Source organism: Aspergillus fischeri, genomic scaffold (genome assembly GCF_000149645.3).
Source record: "Aspergillus fischeri NRRL 181 1099437636265 genomic scaffold, whole genome shotgun sequence".
NCBI lineage: Eukaryota > Fungi > Ascomycota > Eurotiomycetes > Eurotiales > Aspergillaceae > Aspergillus > Aspergillus fischeri.
Window position 1 is genome coordinate 1,426,780 of NW_001509761.1, and position 16,653 is coordinate 1,443,432.

Consider the following 16,653-nt stretch of genomic DNA (forward strand, 5'->3'; position numbering starts at 1 on the left):
TAATGGAATCTACATGCCGTATCTCTTCTCAATCTTTTCTGTTTGCCCTGTTCATATTCAGCTTTGGAGTATACGCCGTCTGCTGGGTCACTGTCTGTTACCATGGAAGTCTTGGAAAGTGCGGAAAACAGTGGGGAAATACGAGGCGGGGTAGTTGCCTGGATTTCCTCGATCTTTATGTTCCGAGACCATCCCTCTAGACACCATGTCCTCCGGTAATCTTCTGTCTTCAGTCCGCTGCAAACACGTCCAGGAATGCTATGACGCGTGTCTGAGAAAAACTGTCCGAGAAACTGCCAAATAGAAAAATGGCGCTTTCTATACGCCCCGCAAGAGAGGCAGATCTAGAGATGATTGCAAATATTGCAGCAGCAGCCTTCAATCCCACCACAGACGCAATATCCCGACGCTTGTTTCCACCTGACCTTCAACCGACGGACATGCCAGCTGGCGAAGCATGCAGACAATGGCGAGCCGCTCGCAAGTCTGCGAGCTTCCACTCTGACGGGACTGCTCTGATGGTAGCCGTAGATGATGCTCTGCAAGGGCAGATTGTTGGCTTTGCGCTGTGGGATGTTCCAGTGCCTTCTCCCCGTTGCGCACCGCACCAACCCCACGAACCAGAACCAGAACCTGCTGCGCATGCGCACGCAGGCTTAGACCAGTCCGCATTAGCTGAAATGCGTCGGATTCTAGCTGAAGATGCCCGTGCGCATTTCGGCGCCGGGATGAAAAAGAATGTGTGGCGTAGGTGCACCTCACACAGTCTAGCTGCGAAGCCACAGAGTAAACTAATACAAGCAGCGTAGATCTCGATTATATTGCGGTGGACCCGCGTCATAGGCGGAGGGGTATTGGCAAGATGCTCTTACAATGGGGCGTACAGCGGGCTGCCGCAGCAAAGAGAGACTGTTATCTGGTTGCTACGCCTGCTGGGCGTCCGCTGTACGAAGCTGCTGGATTTACGGAATTGACTACCCTACTGATATTTGGTGTTCCTCACTGGTCAATGATCAAGAGGTATGTTCCTGTCTCGGGGTAGGTAGGCACAAGGAGATGGGATAAGGTTCTTTATACTGTGTGTCGCGGGAAAGAAGCGCTTTGCGGATTGGGGTCAACTTGAGAGGTTATTCAAGCAGAAAAATTGAAGAACATCTTAAATTGCTTGCTGCAAGAACCTTCCATACCATAGCCGGCGTTGACCAGGAAAACGCGATACTCACAGGAAAACACATGAATAGTGACGGAATATTCTTACCCATTCAGCCCGCAGGGGTTGACAGCATTGTCAAGAAGCACATATGACCTTACTGCTACACCCAATACGCAAGTGACACAATCAATCTATACTTGAGTACTGTCCATAAGCTAATCAAAGCTATGGTGGTTGAGAATAGGCGTAATGTTAGTGCTTCTGTTCCTATTGGAGTCTCCAGTCATGAAATTGTGGCTCTAAAACGAGGACCCGTAAATTTCCCTTGGTGATTAGAGTATGACTATGACTTGTAACTACTGCTCTTTCTGAGGGGCTCTTCGCAATAGGCAAAGTGGCTGCTGGACCTAGCATCTAGCGTGCCCATTCCCTGTCTACTATTGAAATCTGAGAGACGCCGGTCAGTCTAGAACCCATGAGGTAGTATCCGTCACAAGATTAGTTGCAATCCCTAGTACACTAGTTATACTAGCCTAGGCTGCTATGGAAAATGTGACTCAACCAGCTACCTATTTAATATGTGGAATAGGTCCTCCACAACTAATCCAAACCATACCTGTTCATGAATTCATAATGTCTTCTCAGTCGACAGATGTGAATGTCAAGTTGACATATCTCCAATGGCAGTCTATCTACAACGATACACGACCGTATCGCATCGCCCAATTCGGCCGTAAAAAGAAAAACGCACAGAAGCCGGTACACAATCTGATATTTCAGAAAGGGGACAGCGAAGAACTTATTCGAGATATTCGGGGGACAAAGGAACAGGGCGGGGAGTTCAGTCTTGAGATGAATGGGTTCGTTTATCGCAAGTATCCATCATCATCAATGGGGCCCAGCGATTTCTGGAATGCAGAACAGGTCGAGAAGGTCTTCTTGCCTGAATGTGAAGCTATCATAAGGAATGAGATCAAGGGAGTGGATCAGGTTTACATCTTTGACTGGAAGGTAACAAGCCGCATCTTATGTTTGGGATTATCTTTTTCTCGCTAACATCTATTCATGATTTCTTTGATAGCTAAGGAAGAAGAAAAGCGCAAAAGACCGGCAGGCTAAAAATCGAAAATTGCTCAGCCGAGCTCGACAAGTCCACGTAGGTGAGTTATCTATACAAACCCTCGCCTTCAATCCATATAAACACTAAATATGGCAAGACACGCTCCTAACTGTAGATCAACCCCAAACACCCACGATGGAACGCATCCGCAGCCATCTCCCTGAACAGGCCCAGCACCTTCTCTCTGGCCGAGTGCAAATGATAAAGTGGGTGAAGAAGAGACAAAGCAACCCTAGCTCTCTAGTCCTAACGGTCTTTTTCCGTACTTTTCTATACATTATGTGCTGACTTGTTTGATTGAATGATTATAGCATCTGGCGGCCAATTAATGGCCCAGTTGAAGAATGTCCCATTGCTGTTTGCGATGGACGTTCTGTTGATACATCGAGGTTAATTGGGGTAGATATCACCCGCGGCCACTATACAGGCACAGTACAGTATGCACTATATGATTCGACGAAGCCGTTTCATTGGTACTATATGAGTAGGCAGAGTGACAAAGACATTCTATTATTCAAAAGTTTTGACTCAAGGGAGGGGAGTGTAAAACGTAAGTGGCCATCAACCATCTACCCTATCCCATCATCCGATCTTGCCGACAGGAACAAGTCTAACAAAGAATACCACATTGCTAGATGTCCCACATACATCCTTTCCACTACCAGAGACACTAAATGGGGTACGTTCGAGGGAGAGTATTGAGGTTAGGGCTCTAGTCTTTGTGTATCCAACAATATAAGGGTCTGTATACCACAAAACTCCAGGGAGTGTACTATGTCTTAAGATTTTGCCCTTGTTATCTGTGTAAACGAAAATTTAAGATCAGCATAGATACCCAATGTATACTCCAAGTGTATAGTGTCTTCGACCAGTACAGTAGCTTGTTTTAGCTCATATCTATCATTGTATTATGAAGTGTAGTTCCTTTGTTTCGAGGAACAGGATTCTCATACTTATAGGACCAGGTCACATATAATGTCATGAGTCACCGAGTCGTCTCCAGTCTTAGAGACTTTGGTAATCCTTAAATTAACGTCAGGATATGACTCATTGCCAGGGAGCTTATTAGTCAATATAGGGTTCTTACGACGTAGTCATAATGCATGAACAATGTGCTTGAGATCTAAGACTGCATGCCTTCTGAATAAGGCCGGGGGCACCCACAGCTTGTCCCACTGCTGTCACATACGTACTTTAATGGAATTCCTCCAGTCTTGCCCCGGAATAAATTACCTAGGGTACAATACACATTATGCGTTCGACTTGAGCTCCTTATCTCCCGACGACGCCTGATATAGCAAATGCGCCGGCGATCGCTACTCCAGCTCCGCACACTGCTCCCTCTTGGCCTGCAAATAGGCCTCCTGACTCTGCTTCACCAGCCTCCGTCTTTCTGTAGCCTCCTCCTCGCTCGGTTTCGTCGGCAGGATACCCGGCGCTGGATGGAATAGTGCCTCTTCACTTGTAACCTTTGTACCGTCCACGTCACGAAAGTCCTCCTTTTGAACCATCCGAGCCATCTGCGGGGGCATAGTATCCAAAATCTGTTTGATCTCCTCGGGGTTGAGGCCCCGCGCGTCGAGGACCTCGTAGTCCCCCGAGAGGGTCCGCAGGACACCATCCTTGCCAAGGTGGGTGCATCCCCTGCCAGTGGGATCGCGCTTCATGCGTTTCACGAAGCTTGGGAGAGTCTGCAAGTCATCGTGTTAGGATCTGAGTGCCTGGGAAAACTGGGCTTGGCTGTGATAGAAGATGGTTTCTATCACAAATATCGCTTACCCAGCAACTCATGTTGGAGTGGTATCAGTAGGTTTTGGTGGCCGCTGTATCTCAACGAACACCAGTGTCGTTAAGTAAAGCTAGGTTAAGTTATTAATCTTAACGGCCCGCGCCAAGTGGGGGCGGCTTGAGCGTCGAGATGCGTAAGTGTGGTTGGATTCAGATTTCCGGCCCAAAAGGGTCTCGGATCGATCTTCGGAGGAGTACAAACTTGGTTACATACATAGACTAACCAACTGCCAAGCACCAAGACTGCCTGTTATATTCTATCCTCTAGCACCACCGAGTATATTAATAATCCAAAAGCGGCTCCCGAGCTGGCTAATTACGGAAATTACTCACTTGGTCACGCGTAAGCGTAGACCATTTGGTTCTGTATGCCCGCCGGACGCAAAAGGTACAGCGCAAGCGAGATACTGAGAGATTAACCAGAGCGAGAGTCACTTCGTACCGAAATTGTGAAGGAAATGTATGGAGTAGGTTATGAGGCACACCCAGTTGCCGATTAACATCAGGTGAAACCAACCCTCTCGGGGGAAAGCGACCCGATTGATCAAGGAGGGTAGAAGGCTTAGTAGACTAGTAGACTAGTACCTCAGCCATGCGGGGTTTAAATTAACTATGACCATGCGATGCTGATGATAATAATGATACTCACCAGAGTCCCCACCATGAATGGTTCCTTGGCACGTTTCTCAGCGCGTTTAGCGTCATTCTAAGGTCTAACTGTCTGTACCTGTAGTCTAACTGTCTTATTATGTCTGGGCGGCGGTCGCCCCAAAGTCTTACTATCCTTAATAGGCATATAGAAGGCATGGCATATGCATGGTACCAATGTTAGTGTCCTTGTGCTAGGACCAATGTCATTCAAAGTAAAACGGGACAAGAACGGCGTGTTCGGAATGTTCAAATTGAGGATTTAGCCTATAGCGAGAGGGGAGAGTCAAACCTCGTTACGTATAGTAGTTTGAAATACATATATATAAGAGATCGTGTCTTGAAAACGTAGTCTGTAAACTCGGAAAACCTATGAATCCGACCACCCGAGCTTAGAAACCCGATAGACGCTCACGTTCTTCCACTTTCGTCTGCCTGTCCCTCTACTGAATACAATGAAGGTTCCATTCTCCGGCATTCTACTCGCCGCGTTGGCCGTCACCCCTTCCCTCGGATCTCTTTTCGAGCACCAGCCAGACATAGCAGTTGCTATCAAATTAACAGCTTTATATTCAGGTTCTTTCGTTGACAGCAATTGGCTGACAATCTTCCAACAAGGGCCTTGCCCGAGACCCCGACTCTCCAGGCAGGATCCAGCTCAGCAATACCGGACATAAGATCCAGAGCGTCAACGGAAAGGGCGAAGTCCTGGATGAGATCCAGTTGACTGCTGCACAGGAGGCTGAACTCCGCAGCTCGTTCGCCGCACAGCTTGATCGGGTCATGGCTGGCGGGGATTCCCCAGCCGTGTCCAACAAGAGAGCGCGTTCTCCTCTCGACAAGAAAGCTCCCGGATGTGCGGACTGGGCTAGTCTCTGTGTCGAGCCCGCTGACTGCTACTACTATAATTGTGATGATTGCTTTCGAATCAATCCTATTGGCGCGTGCTACAGCTACTCTTGAAAAGTTGGTCGTCCAGCCCAAGCATCGATGAGCCGCGGGGGGCTTGCCTACATACTTATCTGTTACCTCCGAATGTCGTATAGTGTTACGTGGAGCAACAGAAACAAAACTGGCCTTAGCGACCAAGGCGGAGTTTCTGTGGCTTTCTACAGGCTGAATTGAGTATACTGGTATACCTTATTTGTGATCGAATGTAAGGCATCATGTTTATGACTACAAGTCTCCCGCATTGTAAGAAAGGAAAGTACCATTCCAACAAAAGGAACCAATTTGAGGAACTCGCGAGGCAAAAGCGACTTGCGGTCACAACAGCGCCTAATTCCTAATCATGAGCAGCTAACCACTTTCTGAAAGGAGTACCTCGTTCCTCTCGTGTGTCGCTGTCCTACAGGTCTGTAGGTGCACGGTGGTCCGACTAGCCCAGTGCCCAGCCCCGGCGTCATGCAGCTGGGCTTTGGCCCATTCAAATTCATGCGGATGTGGTAATGTGATATATGACTAGTGACTCAGCTGAGATGAATAACTATTGATTTACAAATTGTGGCCACGTGTACGCGCATAGATCACTTGAAGCAGAAATTGAGGCCAGCACAATATCTACAAAAAAGCAAACATCTTGATCTCGATGCTCTGCCGAGGCTCATGCTCCGTCATTGAAGGATGCTCGAACGCGCTATGCGGCAGCGTACATCCTCCCTCCTCCACCTTACCACTATCAAACTGCTTAAACACCAGCGGCTCATCACGCTGCTGGTTGCTGAGATAGTACCACCGGTGATCCTTGTTGTATTGCACCTTGCTGAGCTCGTTCCAGCCCTGCGGGAGGACCAGTCGAAAGGGGATGATATCCTGCGGGTTGGTAGACTGCCAATCACAGACAGCGAGGGGATCCCTATGGACGGTCTTCAGTGGTCGCCAGACATTGATGATCATGACTCGACCACTTAACAGCTGCTTGAGGCGCTCCGACTCGGGGACCGCTGCTTCGAGATGTCGCAACGCACCTGCGACGGTAAAGTCCGTGTGGACGCTGTGTGCTGGAGCGCGGTTGTCGGCTAGTTTTGCGTCGTCGGACGCAAAGCAGCGGATGCGGTGGGTGAAGGTTATTGTTTCTTTGGCGCCGGTTCTGTTCCATTCGGGTTAGAGGGTGGCATTGTTGTGGTGAAGGGTTCGTACATTTTGCGGACGAGCTCTTCCGACCTGGGGATAAGGGTGTCGATGACCTTTCGCTCGTCGGTCCAGTCGTCCAGCTCGGGGACCTCGTCGTGGAAGTATTGGAATCCGTGTGTTTCTAGTGTGTACTGATCCTCGGTACCGCGGATGTCGTGGATGAGGACCGGGTGCTTCGCTTGTTTATTTTCTACCTCTGCGAATTTCTCTTTTCCGTCGGGTTTAGCAAAGTCGATGATTATTGGGTCATTGGTCCCTCCCCAGTAGTTGAGCTCTGTCTGTATGTCTTGCTTAGGGGGAGGGTTGGTAGTTGTACTGGTTGCTATCATTGTGTACAGCCGATGAGAATGGAAATTGAACGATGATGTATAGATTCGCGGCGGCAGCCTGCAGAGTGGTGTTGAAATAACGTTCTACAACGGCATATTTATACATCTTGACTATAACTGGCTCAAGCTCGAACTAATGAAGCAAAGGAGTTGGTCGACAGCGACCCCGAACACGAACCCGAATCCGAGCGCCGATCATCCCAAGACTATTACCCCTTCGGGAAATGTTTCCGAATACGACAACACGATAAAGCCAAAGTGAACATTGGCAGCTTGGCTAGTCAAACCCAAGCTTGAACCCACCCCAGTTCAGCCTTGAGAAGGTCCTCAGAGGATCGTAGGCAGCTCTAACTGCCTTCATCCGCCGCACATTGGCTTCAGGAAACCCCGCAAACGGATCCTGCCACTCGCCCGCATCGCCCATATAGACAAACTCGGAGCTGGTCCCTTTCTTCCTGTTAATGGTGTGCAGAGACTCCGTGAGTCGACGCGACCAGGTCTGCACGCGGATGTCGTCAGATGCGAGATCCCAGCCTGTACTGAATTGCCACCCTGCAGCATACATTAGTGATTGCCGTAGCAGGAAATCAGGGCCATACATATCATGGGCTGTTCGTCCAGGCCCCACACATTTCCGATCCCATTAGTCCTGCCTACTCGTGCTGCGCCTGCTGGAGAGAGGTTCATGACAAAGGTCGGGTAGAGGCCTTTCACGTCGGCTATCTCATCGACCGCTGTCTTCCACGCTTGATAAATGGAGTAGAGGGTCTCGGGATCAGGCTGTACTGTATGGTGAGAGAACATGACACTATCGCCATCAGCATTGAATATCAAGGTTCAAAGGAATGCTTCCTACCGGAACATCTGATTCGGGGTAACGAGTCCCGAAGCAAACTGTTTCCCAGTCGTCACATTGTGCGCCTTTGACACGCCAGGGATGGCAGTGAAATTGGTGAACTGCGATGGAGGCCTGCTAACGCCTTCCTGCACCCCAATCAGCGAAGCAGAAGACACCTTCGTCGTCGCATTGTAATCGATCGTGAAGACACCCCCTGCCGCGATGGGATTCGGCTCATCAAGTTTGACCAGATCACATAACGCTGTGATATAATCATAGATCCCGGATTCATTGAAGCTCTGGATTGTGGTACTAATCTTCGGAATCGCAAATGTCTTCAGGGTAAACTTGGTTACGATCGCGAAATTATTCGCCCCTCCTTTCAACGCCCAGAATAAATCCGGGTGCGAGTTCGCCGATGCAACGACCTGCGTCCCGTTCCCCAACACCACCTCGTACCGGACGACGTTGTCCATGGCAAATCCGTACTTGTTGATGAAATAATGCACGCCACCGATAAGAGTGAGGCCTGGTACGCCGATGGTCTTCAGACGGCCGCCGATGGCGATCCGTCCGTAGGGGTCGAGGGCAGAGTAGACGTCGTACCAGGTCATGCCTGGTCCGACGTCGATGGTCTCGTTGTGGACGGTAAATTGGTCCATTCCGGGCAATGCGATTAGGACGCCGTTGTCGATGTTGTTGGCTCCAGGGAACTGTCCATGTCAGTAATGAGTATTTGGTTGAGATGGCATCGTACATTCATATGTCCACCGCCGCGGACGGCAAAATGCGCGTCACAGTGGGTGAGGATCTTCACGGCGTTCGCAACTTCTTCAGCAGTAGTTGGGAGGAAGATACAGGATGGGTGAAGATCACTCCGGATATCCCAGTAGCTGGTAGCTTCGACTGTGTACTTTGCAGATGATGGGAAGAGAAGCTTGTCCGGGTAGAACGACTCAAGCTGTGCACAGGCGCATGGAGTTCCTGTAACGGAGGTGTTCCAATTAGCCGCCACCAGAGTAGCCAGAGAAAGAGTGAGAAAGCGAACAGAAGACATTGCGATGAAGAATCGCTGGTTGATTGTGTTGGTGTTGACCAGTTTTCAGAGAACAACGCCTTTTATAGGGACAGTTGCAACGCTGAGAACATACATTGACAGAAATCGCATCATCGCGTCCCTGAACTACCAAACATGACTTTGAAGATCAGCGATACTGAGTTTGTGCCCTTTGCTTCGTTCATGATAGTCGGTGCCAATACCAAATAAAATCTGTCTCGGGTTCGGATTCGGGTTCGGGTTGTTTCGTAACGATGATCTTCACTTGAGGATCTGCCCTAATTTCGACGGACCAGCCACAGAACTTAGAATAACTTTGTTCGAGGCTTAATTACCCCGATAGGAGTCCAAGGCTGCAGTATTACAGCCGATTCATTGCCTGTAGGGGCCATTCTGAATCAGATCGGATCGGGAACAAGGACACCCCGCTCTCGTCAAAAGACAATTGACCGGCATGAAAATGAGGGTTGCCTAAATATTGATACTTGAGAGCCTATCGGATTGAAAGTGCAAATCTGGCTATCAATTGAGTTTTGATACGCCCAAGCACCAAGGCTTCATGCATTTCTATGTTGGGATGCCATCGTACCCGAGTACGAACGCGAGACCAAAAATCCATGGACATCTCGTTGTATACTGTATATAATTGATAGAAATTTGTATATAAACATCCCATAGCTCAATGCAATGTTCACTATCCTCTCAGCACAACCTGACATCACATCCTTGCCAAACAGACAAAATGTCATCCAACAACAGTTTCGTCCTCTATCACTACGAGCCCTCTCTACCAGCAGCAATCGTCTTTTCAGTCTTGTTCAACATCACAACACTGGCACATCTATACCAGCGCGTCAAGGCCGGGTCAAAGTACATGAACCCATTCATCGTGGGCGGGTTCTGTAAGTCTGCAGCACTTCCATCCATACACCACTGACCAGACGCAGTCCAGGTCACCGGCTACGGATGCCGCGCTGCATCCCACTTCTTTGAGACTTCTACTACGCTCTACGCCATCCAGACACTTCTGGTCCTGCTGGCGCCAACGCTCTACGCAGCATCGATCTACATGATCCTTGGTCGGGTGATCCGATACCTCCACGCAGAACGACTAAGTCCCGTTCCTGTGAAATGGATGACCAAGACTTTTGTGGCGGGGGATATCCTCTCGTTTATCCTCCAGGGAGCTGGTTAGTACCCTCTTACCCTTTGCGAGACATTCTTTGCTGACAGCACAGGCGGGGGAGTCATGTCCGCCGGCTCGGCAAACTCCCAAGATATCGGCACGTATATCATCGTCGCTGGTCTGGCTGTTCAGCTTCTGTTCTTTGGTGTTTTTGTTTTTGTGGTTTGTATTTTTCACTTTCGGTTCGCCAGTTCACAGAGGTCGGGTACCTCTGGTAAGGTGCCCTGGGCAAGGAGCTGGAAGGGTCTGCTCTGGGTGCTGTACCTGGTTAGCGGGCTCATTCTCATCCGGAGTGCCTTTCGGATGGTGGAGTTTGCGCAGGGGTTCGATGGGTATCTAATTCATCATGAGATCTTCATGTATGTTCTCGACACGGCGTTGATGTTTGTTTTGATGGTTCTGATGAATGTGGTTCATCCTTCTGGTGTTTTGGGTGCGGGGAAGGGTGAGCTTGTGGAATGTGAGACTCTGGGGGCTCGAGGTAGCGACGCGGAAAGAGGGGTCTAGATGCATTGGACTGTCGTTTTGATATAGTTTGTTTGTGATGATGTTTATACGTGATATGAGTTAGCATTTCAGAGAAACGTAGTGTTAGATATATCAAGTTTCCATATTTACTAAGACTCAACGTCAATAAGTTGGAAGAAGTAAACTCTATTATGATATGGACTACAAGCAGGATATACTGCATGACAACAGTAGCGATATATCAAGGCCGCCACCCCAGCTGCTCCATCGGCCACTGGATCCAAGTGCGATGCTCCTGATCCAGCAACCCATGGATCCGAGAAAGTAAATGCACACTCCACCCCTCCAACCACCACATCCACTCCAGCCGCCGGAGCAAAGGACAGAAGTACCCAAATATCACCAGCGCCACATATCGCTGCTCCCGAAGGAGAGTTAGAAACTCCTCTGATACTCGCAGCAGCCAGACAAAGACATCCCCCGTCTCCCACATCCCGGTATCAGACCACAGCGCATACGAAACCCTCATTTCCTGTATTGCTCCGAGATAAACCTGTAATTCCTGCTGCTCTTTGACTTCTTCTCGGACCAGCTCCTCCAAGTCGTCCATGAAGGCTTGCCCCTGCGTGGGGAGCGTTGTGCGGTAGTCAGATCGGCGCTGCCGAATACTCAGTAACGCTGCCAGCGGTCCTGAGCGGAGTTCCTCCTGCGCATATTCGACTATTGTCCCCGTTCCGCGGAAGAGGACCAGCCATTCGGAGATACGTCCCTGCTGGAAGAGAAGCAGGTCGTCGAGTTTGCGGGGCTTGGCGCAGGAGAAATAGCTAGTGAGGATGGAGAACAAGAACACCGCTGAGCTATTCTCGTTCATTAGTTGTGTCATATTTGAGGTCACAAATTTCAAGGCCACGCTGTGATGGTGCTCTGCCTGAGACACGTAGAATTGCTTTTGTGTGGGTCGTAGGTAGGCCATGTGGAGGGCAGATATGGCTAGCATTGCTCGCAGCGTGTAGTGGGCACCGAATCCGATCTGCGGTGCGTCAATTCGCCAAAAGGTTTGCAGCGCTGGATGTCGAGAGAAGGTGTAGGCAGTGGATGTAGAAAAATGATGCAGGAGCTCCAGGTCGTGCACTGCTAAGTCTGAAGATTCGCAATTGCTCGGGTTGGAGGCCTGCGGAGATGCTCTTTCGCTCCTTTGAGATTGTGCAGGACTTCCTCCACTTGGGAGGGAATATGTGCAGTCTACTGCGTGTTTGTTGCAATTTCTACAGGTTGGCTTGGCTTCGTCACACTGTATGCCGAATTAGTTGAGGACTATGATGCAGGCACGCAGGTTGAATATGATACTTTGATTTTCCTGGCCTTGCATTGCTGGCAGCCATGTCGTGATTTGCGATGTGTCCGACGACCTCTCACGGGTAATGTACTTGTCATTGCCAATACTTTCCTGTTGCAATATAGATGAAGGAACTGGACAGGTGATAAAGTTCGGCTGAGAGATGGATGAGATGAATCATGAGGCAACTGTCCCTGCATGAGAGCGGTGGCAAGCAGCAGTATCCAGCCACGTGGTCAATGAACCCTAACCCCAATCCTGCTGTTTGTAGTCTCATCAGAATTCAGGAGATATTTGGGTCAAATCTGTCTTAGAAGGCAAATTTATAAAAGAGACAGTCTGTCTGTTCTAACAGCACTATTCACGCTTGGATGTAATTTGGTACGTGGTCAGAGTGGAACAAAGAGGAGTCGGAGAATATATACCCTGAAACATAAGTAGTCCGGTTAGTCTATCGGTATCAATGCAGCTAAGTATTAAGGGTCAATAAATAGCAGTCATGCACCCCAGCCGAGTGCTCTAATAGAACGCTTTTCACTGAGTAGTGTAGAAATGTCAAATAGGAATGGTTAATATGCCATCTTTCACCGCCATCCATCCACTCACTCACTCAACCATGTTGACAGGTTAATACTTCCCCCTCTCTCCATCCGTCCACTTCAACATCCTCAACCAGATGAACGCCGCAGCTCCGGCGGTAACCATAACCGCACTGAACAGCTCGGCCTTCCAAAACACCCCCCTCTCCAGATCCAACAGCGCCCCAGCAATCGGATTGCCAATCAACAGGCCCAACCCGGCAAACGTAAAGCACATACCCATCCGCGTGCCCACAATACTCATATTCGGACTCAACCGGGCCACAACCGTCGGCGGCAACGAGACGATTGCTCCAGAGGCAAACCCATACAGACACGCAAACACGATCGTCCCCGCAATGTTCTTGATTCCCATCCAGGCGTACGCGAGGATCGCCGCACTCAGACCCATGGGGATGAGGGTGTTGAGGGAGCCGAACCGGTCGGCCACCAGGCCGGGGGTAATCCGACCAAAGACGGACGTGGCGTTGAGGATGGCGATGATGTAGAAGGCTAGGTCGTCGGTTGAGTGGACGACGTTGGACATGTAGGTGGGCAGGTAGAAGAACGGGAAGTAGAGGCCGACGAAGGCGCAGAACAGACCGAAGCTGAAGATTAAAAAGGAGGCTTCTTTGAAGGCGGACAGGTCGAGGAGGGATCGGGCCTGCTTCGGGGGTGGAAGGCGCATGCGCATCACGGCGAGGGAGACGCACAGTCCGCCTAGGGCGATGAAGCCGATGATACGGGTGGTCCAGCCGAAGCCGACGGAGTAGATGAGCTTGCGGAAGATGATGGGGTATATCACGGAGCCTGGCCTGTTTAGTATGCTTGCATTTGATATAGTGACAAAGGACGAGACATACCAATGCTTCCTCCAGACGCGGTGATGCCCGTCGCCACGGCCCGCCGGGTGGTAAAGTAAGTAGCCACGATGGCGATGCTAGGTAGGAACAAGAACGCACAACCAATTCCAACAACGACTCCATGAGCCAGAAAGACTTGGTAGTACTTGTCTGACAGGGAAGTCATCATAAGACCGAAAACGACCAGGAATGAGCCCACGGCTATCATGGTCTTGAGGTACCCCTTGTCGAAAACTGGACCGGCAATGACTCCAACCAGGAACAGGAGAAAGCCCTGGACAGTGCCAATCCAGGAGATGGACGAGGGGGAGTGACCATGCAAGAGATCTGTTTCATAGTAGGTCTGGTACACGCCAAAGGTGTTGACCACACCCCTAGAGATCGGTTAGTGAGCACGAAAGTCAACCAGGAATATTTCGATATCTTACCATGAGTTGAAGAAGAGGAAAAAGGCTCCAACGACTTGGAGCCATGCCATCCACCCTCCATTTGGAGGGGGAGGGGGAGTCTGTGTCTCCTCCGCTTTCTCTACTTGAGTCTCCTCAACGGGCAGTGTGGAGGGAGGAGACGACCCTTCACTGCGATTATCCGGAGTAGCAGCAGCAGAAGCAGTCATGATGACAGATGAAACTAATCGCTGACTGAGTTGAGAGAACAGCACGTCAGCCCGATGTTGGATAGACTCATTTTTCCCTCGAACAGACAGGAACCAGCCCTGTATCTATATGTCTTTGACAACAAAGAATGCACAGTGAGCAGATGTGATACACCAACCAACTGATTAATAATGCAATAATGCGATCAGCCGGTTAGCCGGCACTATAACCAAATGGTGCAATAGTAATGCTTTATTAGGGATGATTCGATCCATTTCCATGCAGGGATGCGGCGCATCTGTTTCCCGCTGGCACACTAGATTGGCTGATCATTCCGACTGGGCGTCGCCTTAACCCGTCTCCGGCCCATCAGATCAGCCCTGATGCAACGCAAGATTCGCCCATTCGGCGCCATCCCGACCTGGCGTCCAGGGATAAAGATCCTGCCAAATCCTTCGCTCCTTTTTCCTTCAATCATTCTCTCTCGTGGCTGCACACGTCCCCTTGGCTTGACAGCCAGGCAGCAGCAGCACACACCAGAATGGAAGGCTAGAACTCCTCCAAGCATCTTCTCATGAAACAACCTATTGTATATTTCTGTTACTTTACCTTTGACATAATTTTCATGCAGAAAACTGATAACACTGCAGATCTTATTCACAACGTGCATTGATCTAACCCAACAAGTAAATGACTGGCGAATGTCTCACAACTAACTAGTGCTCAAACACCAGAATCTTCTTGCGCTCGCCCACTTCGCCCCTCTCATGGCGCTCGAGCACCTCCTGCAACTTGCCTTCCAGACCCTGATCGCCTCGCTTCCACCGCACATACTCCAGCGCCGGGGCCCTTAGCGTCCCCTCCATGAATAACCGCGCAAACCATTCCAATAGCGCCATCTGATGGAATGCTGATCGTCGGCCAAGACAATCGCTGAGTCGAAAAGCCTTGAGAGTGATGTTGCGCTGCCACAGGAACTGACGCAGGTTGCCTTCGGGGCCGGATGGCGCTACCCCCAGAAAGCCAGCCGTGACGAGTGTGGCTCCAGGGGCCAAGAACGACGCCATCAGTCGCGCCAGTGCATCATTGGAAACAAAGTCGATAGCGAGGTTGACACGCTTGCCCGCGAGTACCTCCGCACCGACGGTCTTGAGCTCGTCAACGGTCAGGACAATCGATGCGCCGTGCGAGCGCAGCGACCGTTTGGTGCGCTCGAGTTCGTCGTCGGTGCCACGGTCGCGAATCACGCTGATGACATTGACACCCTGCAGGCGCGCCAATTGAGTCACGAAATGACTGACCGTGCCTGTCGCCGCGTTCTGGATGATCCAGTCGCCGGGCTCGAGAGTCGAATAATCCCGCAGCAGGAAGTGGGCCGGTGCCACGCCCATGCGCAGGATGCACGCGAGCCGAGGATCCAGTTCCGATGGAACGCGCAGCACGTCGTTTTCGTCAAGCACGGCGTGCGTGCGCCACGAGCCTCGGCAGTGGGTCCGCAGGATGACGGTGTCCCCGACGTGGAACTGGGTCACCGCCGATCCCGTCTTGATAATACGGGCCGCGCCGTCTGAGCCCGGAATGGGTCGATGCTCTCCGTCCGCGACGGCGATGTGGTTCTGTGGTTTGACGGGGTATTTTCCGTGCAACACCAAAAAGTCGAGAGGATTGATGGGTGCCGCAAGGAAGTCGACCACCGCCTCGTGAGGACCGCAGTCCGCAGGTGCAGGGGCTGAATGAAGACGGATGTCTTTGACGGGTTCCGTTGACCCGTACGCAAAGACGAGAGATTCAGCCATGATGTAATGGAAATGAACAAGCGAGCTCTGACTTAAGTTGATTGGTTGTGAGAACGGAAGTCGATGGTGGTGCTTGCAGATGTCCAGTGTTGTATACGGGCGCCATTTATAGCCAGTCTGACGCACAAATTCTGCTAGAGCCATCATCGCCGAAGCATAGAATATGGAGACCCTCGTAGAATATTTTGGAATCGTCAACTGCAGTAAGACGAGAATCAGCCTGCTTACGGTGGCGCCACGTATTCGCCCAGAGAACCAAGCATCGTCGTTTCGCGGAAAAAGTCTGTGTCCCAACTTAGGGTGAGCTTGTTGCAACATAACATTATGCTGAGTCTTAGGATCGGCGAGCAGCCGATCCGAGTGCACATTGTCGATAATCCAGCAAGCCACTCTCTCAGTGGCGCGTTCGACCCTTGTCTGCACGCAACGCCGATCGAATACGAGGTTACACTGCACGCCACGACATGCACAGAAGAACCTGGCTCAAAGCGTGGCACTCGCTTGTGCATCGCAACATGCCACGATTCTATAACACATGGTCTGATAAATGCCTCTGCAGATGCAGGGTTGCGAAATTTCTGCAGGCTCCATGCTGCATTCTATTGACCAGCCCGTAGCCGGATATACTTCTGCAACTTTCATAACTCCGTTCCGGCCAGAAGCCTGCCAGGTCTGGTTCGAGATGCAGACCGTGGACTATTTTCTGATTGGCAAGGTGTCACTCAGTCGATCAAGGATCGAGATCCTGCAGATGCGCAAGGTAA

The 16,653-nt window shown here is 50.5% G+C and overlaps 10 protein-coding genes across 10 annotated transcripts, besides 1 other annotated feature; 4 read left to right on the forward strand and 6 right to left on the reverse strand.

The window, feature by feature from the left end:
* Positions 1-308: 308 nt before the first annotated feature.
* On the forward strand, positions 309-1,042 carry NFIA_005420 (GNAT family N-acetyltransferase; the record flags this gene model as incomplete). Its single annotated transcript, XM_001259076.1, has 2 exons — positions 309-747; positions 810-1,042. The coding sequence occupies 2 exons, from the start codon at positions 309-311 to the stop codon at positions 1,040-1,042; spliced, it is 672 nt and encodes a 223-aa protein (XP_001259077.1).
* Positions 1,043-1,786: 744 nt separating this feature from the next.
* NFIA_005430 (uncharacterized protein) lies at positions 1,787-2,947 on the forward strand (the record flags this gene model as incomplete). The annotated part of the gene is made up of 5 exons (XM_001259077.1): positions 1,787-2,164; positions 2,235-2,313; positions 2,371-2,479; positions 2,585-2,816; positions 2,909-2,947. 5 exons carry the CDS (start codon positions 1,787-1,789, stop codon positions 2,945-2,947), a joined length of 837 nt encoding a protein of 278 aa, XP_001259078.1.
* Positions 2,948-3,589: 642 nt separating this feature from the next.
* On the reverse strand, positions 3,590-4,064 carry NFIA_005440 (uncharacterized protein; the record flags this gene model as incomplete). Its single annotated transcript, XM_001259078.1, has 2 exons — positions 3,590-3,964; positions 4,053-4,064. The coding sequence occupies 2 exons, from the start codon at positions 4,062-4,064 to the stop codon at positions 3,590-3,592; spliced, it is 387 nt and encodes a 128-aa protein (XP_001259079.1).
* A 1,100-nt stretch (positions 4,065-5,164) lies between these two features.
* NFIA_005450 (uncharacterized protein) lies at positions 5,165-5,672 on the forward strand (the record flags this gene model as incomplete). Its single annotated transcript, XM_001259079.1, has 2 exons — positions 5,165-5,254; positions 5,328-5,672. The coding sequence occupies 2 exons, from the start codon at positions 5,165-5,167 to the stop codon at positions 5,670-5,672; spliced, it is 435 nt and encodes a 144-aa protein (XP_001259080.1).
* A 597-nt stretch (positions 5,673-6,269) lies between these two features.
* Positions 6,270-7,171, reverse strand: NFIA_005460 (uncharacterized protein; the record flags this gene model as incomplete). Its single annotated transcript, XM_001259080.1, has 2 exons — positions 6,270-6,798; positions 6,849-7,171. 2 exons carry the CDS (start codon positions 7,169-7,171, stop codon positions 6,270-6,272), a joined length of 852 nt encoding a protein of 283 aa, XP_001259081.1.
* A 277-nt stretch (positions 7,172-7,448) lies between these two features.
* On the reverse strand, positions 7,449-9,066 carry NFIA_005470 (FAD-binding oxidoreductase; the record flags this gene model as incomplete). Its single annotated transcript, XM_001259081.1, has 4 exons — positions 7,449-7,723; positions 7,771-7,979; positions 8,028-8,722; positions 8,767-9,066. 4 exons carry the CDS (start codon positions 9,064-9,066, stop codon positions 7,449-7,451), a joined length of 1,479 nt encoding a protein of 492 aa, XP_001259082.1.
* Positions 9,067-9,284: 218 nt separating this feature from the next.
* Positions 9,285-9,309: a microsatellite.
* A 499-nt stretch (positions 9,310-9,808) lies between these two features.
* On the forward strand, positions 9,809-10,759 carry NFIA_005480 (RTA1 domain-containing protein; the record flags this gene model as incomplete). The annotated part of the gene is made up of 3 exons (XM_001259082.1): positions 9,809-9,968; positions 10,014-10,256; positions 10,305-10,759. The coding sequence occupies 3 exons, from the start codon at positions 9,809-9,811 to the stop codon at positions 10,757-10,759; spliced, it is 858 nt and encodes a 285-aa protein (XP_001259083.1).
* A 202-nt stretch (positions 10,760-10,961) lies between these two features.
* On the reverse strand, positions 10,962-12,256 carry NFIA_005490 (Zn(II)2Cys6 transcription factor domain-containing protein; the record flags this gene model as incomplete). The annotated part of the gene is made up of 2 exons (XM_001259083.1): positions 10,962-12,011; positions 12,068-12,256. The coding sequence occupies 2 exons, from the start codon at positions 12,254-12,256 to the stop codon at positions 10,962-10,964; spliced, it is 1,239 nt and encodes a 412-aa protein (XP_001259084.1).
* Positions 12,257-12,683: 427 nt separating this feature from the next.
* NFIA_005500 (MCT family MFS transporter) lies at positions 12,684-14,113 on the reverse strand (the record flags this gene model as incomplete). The annotated part of the gene is made up of 3 exons (XM_001259084.1): positions 12,684-13,444; positions 13,498-13,871; positions 13,926-14,113. The coding sequence occupies 3 exons, from the start codon at positions 14,111-14,113 to the stop codon at positions 12,684-12,686; spliced, it is 1,323 nt and encodes a 440-aa protein (XP_001259085.1).
* A 696-nt stretch (positions 14,114-14,809) lies between these two features.
* NFIA_005510 (MDR family NADPH-dependent oxidoreductase) lies at positions 14,810-16,033 on the reverse strand (the record flags this gene model as incomplete). The annotated part of the gene is made up of 1 exon (XM_001259085.1): positions 14,810-16,033. The coding sequence occupies one exon, from the start codon at positions 16,031-16,033 to the stop codon at positions 14,810-14,812; it is 1,224 nt and encodes a 407-aa protein (XP_001259086.1).
* Positions 16,034-16,653: the final 620 nt, after the last annotated feature.